At 47.6% G+C, this 7,611-nt stretch overlaps 1 protein-coding gene across 1 annotated transcript; it reads right to left on the bottom strand.

Moving 5' to 3' along the window:
- Positions 1–2,667: 2,667 nt before the first annotated feature.
- Positions 2,668–3,597, bottom strand: LOC104854229 (olfactory receptor 4B1). Its single transcript, XM_010612666.1, has one exon. The coding sequence runs from the start codon at positions 3,595–3,597 to the stop codon at positions 2,668–2,670; it is 930 nt and encodes a 309-aa protein (XP_010610968.1).
- Between the last annotated feature and the right edge of the window lie 4,014 nt (positions 3,598–7,611).

Raw genomic sequence — 7,611 nt, 5'->3', positions numbered from 1 at the left:
ACTGTCAAAAATCATTAGACCGAACACTTAAGGTCTTTATACATCATTGGATGTAAATCTTACCTCACTGAAAAAGTAAGACCAAGCTGAGATGGGGGTGACCACAGTGGAGGGGAACATCTGCTCTGGATGTCAGAAAATCTGATTTGTGCCAGGGGCGGTGCTTGATTTACCTTGGAACCAATAGCTAGACCAATAGCTATGGTCACCCAATGCTTATTTCCACCTTCTTTCTTCTATCATGTTAGAACCCTTGAATTTTTATCTGAGCAGATGTCCACTTGGAATAAAAATGATACAACAGTCTCCCTTCTGATGTCAAGGGAGGAAATAAGCCCTTGTTTTGTCATTCCTATTTTCCTGATGACAGGAAAACAGCCATGTGAACGGAGTACCAGCAGCCACTTGGAGCCCCGAGGCAAACACGTGAAAGATAAAGATATAATATCGGCATCACTTTGATATCCTTTATTCATTCAGGAGCAACAGAGTGTCTACCACCTGTCACTCGTGCCAACTGCAAAGATCCTCAGGAAAGGGTAAAGACGCAGAAGGGCTAACAGACTGAGGCTGGCAGTTCACCGGACACAGGAGGGCTTGGCCAGCACACAGTACTTCAACTTGTGGCCCTTTCTCTGGAAAATAAGTCCAAGAATGAAGAGAAGTAGGAAAGATAATAGATTGAATTTAAAATTCACCGGATTAGAGAAACCGCCGTACATAAAACTCTTGATATTTGATATTTCTAAAACCCTGAAATTCCAATGATACAAGATCCTCTTTCCCTAGTGCATCGCTAATGACAGAACTCAGTACACATGAGAGCTAATACCAAGTATGATGAAAATATAAGGCGAATGTTTAAAATGAACAAACTTATTGCATTGAGACACATTAGCGCCGACACCCCTCAGTGTACCCCCGCCTCTCTGGACACACTTGTGCCACCATTCCTGCCACTTTCTGCAGCCGTTCTGGAAGGTCTCTTTCGTGTTTTTATGACGTGTGATGAAAAATGCGGTGAATGCCGCCGCGAGTGCCGTGCCGTGGAAAGGCAGAGCCCTGAAACATTACCGCGGGTCCTCACCCACCTCAGTCACTGGATCCGGCACCGGGCAACCTCTGGCTTTCCCACAATGTCAAAATGAGCGTGAAAGGGAGATGCTTTGAATTGACCCAGGACGTCCAAACGGCCAGGTCAGGGCAACCGGACCTCACGGAAGAGGTCTCCCAGAGCTGCTTCAGAAAGTGTGGGAACAGGGGGATGAGTGTGTGCAGAGAGGGGTCTTCCGAGGGGGGTTGATGGAAATAAAAGGTGCACATTTAAACATTCACTGTATTTTTCACTCATTACCTCATTCATGTTATTAAGGGTAATTTGAGTCATGTTCTAGATGAACTGAAAGATAAACACATTCTTTGGCCAGTAATTCTCTTACATTAGCAAGCTGAAAATTAGGCAACTTTCCTTGCAGCAAACCGGCCCAGAACTTGGGTACAAGGATGTGCGTGCAGACAAGACCCATTCTCTGCCTCCAAGGACTCCAAGGGTAGTTCAGGTCCATTTCACTGCTCCAGGGCATCACATCCTGGGTCCCCCTTTACACCGTACACCCCACGTCCAGGGCTCATTCCCAGGAAAACTGTGACATCCTAGGCAAATGATTCTTGCACTTGGCCTCAAATTTCCACCATGGTCAGACTTTCTCTAAAAAAGTTAGTAAATATTTTAGGTTTTGCAAACTACAAAGTCTCTGTCACAGCTGCTCAACGCTGCCACTGCAGCATAGAAACAGACAGCGGTGGCCTACAAAATATGGGCACGGCCTTCATCCTAGGAAGCTTTACTATGATATCAAAACCTGAATTTCATGTAACTCTCGTGTTCCACAAAATGATGAGCCTGTCTGTCCCCGTTGTTCAAAAGCCTAAAGCCGTTCTTAGCTCACAGGCCCCACAGGGATGCACGGGGTGGGGCAGGGTTGGTGGATCTGCACGGCCCCCTGTTGAGAAGGTTGAATCTTACTTGCGATCAGTTGCATTCATAAGTGCACCACCCACTGACTCATAGCACAGGTCACTGTGCTTCTCTTCTAGAAATAGAAGACATGAAATTGTGCTCATTAGGATTCTTTTATTTCACCTCCCAGTGGCATTTGCATTCTAGTAACACCCTTTCCCTCATGAAGGAAACCTCCTTCCTTGGAATTTCGGGCTTTAGAATCAGGCTAACAGGAGGAGGTGGCCAATGAGATGCAGAAGCCTTCCTGGGACTCCCCAAGATCTGAGTGGGCGAGGAGACCATGGCAACGCGGGAACCTGTGTCTCCAAGTGATGTGGTCCCTCCACAAGCGCAGCTAACACCAGAGGCCACGTGAGGGACCCACAGCTGAAAAGTGATGGCCGGATTTCCTTCCAGGGATCTATCAGAATTCCATACCTTGCACTACAGACACTTGGAGAAGAGATGGAAAGAGCCGTATTTGAGCCCACTCCAAAATAGTGACATCCACGACAGGGCTTGATAGGGTACACGAAATGAAAGTGGATTAATTAAAAAACAGAAAACCACAAAGAGGTTATCTTTTGCTCCATTCCTTCACAGTTGGTTATAGTCAGATCCCATTTTTATCATTCTATGTGATTTTGTCTTACATATTTTCATTTTTATTTCACCCTGAAGTTCACAGTCTTGCCCCACAACTTCCCCATGGCGATTTTCACCTCCACATTTCTGAGTGTGTAGATGATGGGGTTCAGCATGGGGGTGATGACCGTGTAGAACACAGCCACCAGCTTGTCCGCAGTGAAGGTGGAGGCGGGACGCAAGTAGAGGAAGATGGCGGGTCCGAAAAACAAGACGACCACCGTGATGTGAGCGGCACAGGTGGAGAGGGCCTTGCGCCTCCCCTCCGCAGAATGGTTCCTCAGGCTGAGCAGGATGATGATGTAGGAGCACAGCAAGGTGAGGAAGGAGCACACAGAGAACAGCCCACTGTTGACAAACATAATAATTCCTACCATAAAAGTGTCGGTGCAGGCCAGTTTGAATAAGGGGTGGAGGTCACAGAAGTAGTGGTCAATCACATTGGGGCCACAGAAGGGCAGCGGGATGGTGATGAGAATCTGAATGAGGGAGTGAAGAAAGCCCCCCAGCCAGGAACCGGCCACCAGGAGGCGACACAGTTGGCGGCTCATCATGCTCATATAGTGAAGGGGCTTGCAGATGGCCACGTAGCGATCGTAGGCCATCACTGTGAGTAGGAGGATCTCGGCGACCCCAAAGAAGTGGAAGAAGAATATCTGAGCCAGGCAGCCCTGGAAGGAGATGGTTTTGACCTTGGCGAGCAGGTCCGCGATGAACTTGGGCACCACAGTGGAGGAGTAGCAGATCTCCACCAGGGACAGGTAGCCCAGGAAGAAGTACATGGGGGAGCGCAGGCTCTGACTGACACTGACCGTCAGGACGATGAGGCCATTGCCCAGCAGTGTGGCCAGGTACACGGGCAGGAAGAGCACAAAGCACGCTCTCTGCACCTCTGCACCCTGGAAAAGCCCAGTGATGACCAGCTCGGTCACGTTATATGCGCCGGCCATGACTCAGCTGAGGGGTGCTGGACGCCAGGAGTCTCGAGTCTGCAAAACCACAAACAGTGACTGTAACACCAATTCACTCTGTAAGTGTAAATGGACGCACAATATGTTTATGACTTGATCATTCCTTTGCCATTGCATACTCGCTCAGCATCAACTATTAACAATCTAACACTTTATATTATTTTTTAAAATTAAAATTCTAATTTTATTAGAAAAAGCTGGCTCGGAGACATTATCATTTGCCCACGATCACAGAGCAAAAGGTGAAATTTGGGACTTGGGACCAGCGTGTCTGAGCTCCCATTCCAGGTTCTAAATCAGAAGACATTCAGAATTTTGTCAGTCGTTCCAGTGACCAAGTTATATCTGCGTTATCTGCACTGTATTTTGATCCTTCTTGCCTGCTGGGAAATCCCCCTGCTCCTGCGCTCCTTGTCCGTTTGTCTGTGCCTCTGGGATCACCTCCTCGCTGACAATTCTCCCTCCCCATGTGCTGTGCTGCCTTCTTCCCCCGCCGCCCCAGTCTTCTGGGTTCTCAGGTTGCTCTCTCCCACCGGTCCTGAGCTTCCCTGAGGTCTGTTTCTGTGATAAACGCTCACACTCTGGGAGAAAGGACTGGCCGGCTTCCCCTCACCGTTGTCTATTATTTCCACATCTCCCAGAAACTACTGAGAGATCTGGCTGCTTTCCGCAGGCCATCGTGATAGCCGGCTGCCCACTATGGTTCCAGTTGGCAGCCAGCTGCGGAGAATACGGCAGCAAGAGTGAGGATTTCTAAGCTTCCTCCCTCGAGCAAACATTTCCTGAGACCCTGTCACGAGTCTGAATGCTCCCCCGATGGCGCAGAAGAAGCACAGACCCCGCCTCAAGCTCACGATGTCACTCAACTCAAAACAGTACCCTCTGCACGCAGTTGTCCAGTTGCCACACACGGTCCATAGCAAGTAAAGAGGAGAGATTGAAACAATTCGGTTCCCTGCTATAAAATCTGCCCCTCTATGATCCTACATATCTGATTTTGTACTAAACATTCGGAAGTGTACTTTTACTAATTTGTTTAAATTGACAAATAATAATAATGTTCCATTTTCATCTGTGTTTATATTGTAGAACGATATGATCAAATTATGAGGTTCCCAACTGTCATCCAGATTAGACTAATCCACAATGTAGGCATGCAGTTAGGTATGATGCTGAAGCCCACCCACGTACAATGATGCAGGTTGATAAGAATAACATATATGTTACAATTTTAAACTAGGTATAGTAGAAAGTTCAAAAGTAGGTACATTTTAGGCCGGGTGTGGTGGCACACACCTGTAATTCAAGCACTCAGGAGGCTGAGGCAGGAGAATCACTGTGAGTTCAAGACCAGCCTGGGCTACATAGTGAGTTCCAGGTCAGTCTCAACAATACAGGGAGACCCTGTCTCAAACAACAACAACAACAACAACAACAACTAGTTACAATTTAAAAGACAATTAAAAAAGATGACATACTCTGTGGATATTTTAAAAATAAAAACATTTAAGATGTAAAATGCTCATAGAGGTAAAACCAAAAAAGGCTGTCGAGGAGCATAAAATATTTATCAATGGAAAAGTACACATATAACCACAAAAAATCACAAACTCGTAAGTTTTTCAATAGTAAAATTCAACATAAAGATTTGTTTCTCCATAAACTTCAATTCTTTCTAAATTAATCTAAGAATATATGCCTCTTCAACTAAGACTGAATGGGATTTTTATCTATAATTGAATATAATTATTCTAAAATTCACCTATCAGAAAAATCCCAAACAGGTATAAACATACTCATAGGGAATCTTAATGAGGTTAGTTTTCCTTCAGAGATTGCTATTTTAAGTGGCTCTTGTTGAAGAGGAATAATTATATAAACTTCCAAAGTGTTGATATAATTATATGTGAGATTTTTATTCTAAAATGTGGAAACAAGACATACAGTGTGCAAGGTGGTGTTAGAACAGTTGATATATCCTTTGGGGGAAAAATTAAATTTGATGCCCAATCTTTTATTCCCATAGAGATAAATACCAAATGAAAGAATTACAAATGAAAATTAAAATCATTTGAGAATATGAAGTAGAATTAGGGATCAAAATATGGAGGCGGAAAGACTTTGGGTGTCTGGCATAAATGTTAGAAATTGACTACACAAAAACTAAACCTAGGAACAACAACCAAGAAAACACGTACAAAATCATTACCCAGATGATAAGAGGGGCATATACTGAGATATATGTATGAAAAGGCTTAATAACCTCATATTTGAAAAATCTTTTAAATCTCTAAGAAACAGACATGCAACCCAGAAGAAAATAAGCAAACATTTTAAACAGGCAATTCACAGGAGAATCAGTAAAACGATCCACGTACATTTTGCTAAGCTCCACGAACAGTCAGACACTATATGTTTTATGTTTCCTGTGTTTTATGGAAAACACAGGAAATACACTTAAACTATAGCTAAAATGTGGTCTTTGGAGATTGTGGGAGGGAGGGTAAGAGCAAGATTAGGCACCTGAGTCTGTCTCATTCTGTTGCAGGAGTAAAGATCACCACCACCAGTCTTCAGGCTGCCAGTGACGCCTCCCAAAGTGATCTGGGCACAGATACCCGTGTTGCGGGCACGGAGGTCTTGAAGACAGCACACGCCGGCTTGGGTGCGTCTTTCCCCAGCTCAGTGTCGCTACGTTGGTAGCTTAAAGTCAGTGCCGGTGGTAGGATTTTTCTCACCACAAAGCAGGAACTACCACACATCAGAGGTCTTTCTTAAGGAGAACCACTTGCTACACGCTAAGCAGCACCCCTAGGGGTAGAGGCTGGGGAGAGGTTTCCTCCAGGCAGCCCCACCTCCAGCCCCAGGGCAGGTGGAGAGACCCTGCCTCCCTCCCTTAGCTAAAATGCAGCAAGGCGCTGGCTTCCTCCTCTGCCCTGGGCCACCCCAGTCTCTGGGGTAGAGACGGGTCCGCCCTGAGGGGATCCAACTGCTTAGTTCTGGGTTTTAGAAAGGTGCAGCTAATAGAAAGCATCGCCCCCAACAATAGCAATGGCAGTTACCTCAAATTCAAACCCCTTACTTTCAAATTAGCCCTGCTTTCTTAGTGGAAAGAGAGAGACATTCGCTTTCTCAAGCACATCGAAATGATGTATCTCGAAACTAGGTTAAAGCAAAAGCAAAGGTAAACAGCCCACGTACGTCTCAAAGATGGGATAGAATTTGCTGCCGACCCAAACGCAAGCCGCAGCCATCCAATGCTTTGAAATAAGTGTTTGCTGCAGGCCAAAGAAAGGGCCCTGTAGGTGAAAAGAAGAGGTCAGTCATCCGTGGGAGCAGAGAGAAGCTAGAAAGGAGCCAATGGCTTCCCAAAGGGCAGATTCAGGAGCAAAACTACACTGAGGCCCGTGGCCGGAGCACCAGCCCGGCCGGCCGAATTCGCCGGAGAGCAGCCCCGCGGAGTGGGGAGCGGACACCCCCTGCTCACCCCCTCTCCTGTCTCCATCCCTGCACACCGAGCCCAGGACGGTTCCCGGACCCGCCTTCTTCAGGTCCCTGCCGCCTGGGAACACCCAGGGCAACCCCGAAGGAGGGCAGCAACGTCGGGGCCGCCTCACCACCCACAGCCACGCTCCGCTCCCGCGCTCCCGGCCCTGCCGAGCCCCACCTCGGACCCCACCTCGGATCCCCCTCAGGAAACGCCCTTGCCTCCTCCCTCCCGGCCCCAGCTGTCCTCCTGGCCCTGCTCTGCGGCCCTGCTCTGCTCGTCCTGCGCAGTGAGGCTGCCACCCCACCGTGACTTCTCCGGGCCTTTCCCTGCCTACAAAGCCTGCCCCGCTAGTTCTCCACACCCCCATGTGCTCACTGTGGAGCTCGCTGTCCATTTCGGGCCCGCCGTGGGCCATCTTCACCGTGGCCCCCACACAGCTCTTTTCTAGCCTCTCGGTGTAGCATTCCTTCTTTCTGGATGGCACGCACCTCGCTGCTACAGGG

Source organism: Fukomys damarensis, unplaced genomic scaffold (assembly GCF_012274545.1).
Source record: "Fukomys damarensis isolate Sample0158 unplaced genomic scaffold, DMR_v1.0_HiC HiC_scaffold_27, whole genome shotgun sequence".
Taxonomy (NCBI): Eukaryota; Metazoa; Chordata; class Mammalia; order Rodentia; family Bathyergidae; genus Fukomys; species Fukomys damarensis.
Note: the sequence above shows the minus strand (reverse complement) of the source record. Positions and strands in the feature narration are given on the sequence as shown.

Bases quoted from the DNA above. Each gene is read 5' to 3' on its own strand.
- LOC104854229 (XM_010612666.1), bottom strand. From the start codon at position 3,597: ATGGCCGGCGCATATAACGTGACCGAGCTGGTCATCACTGGGCTTTTC.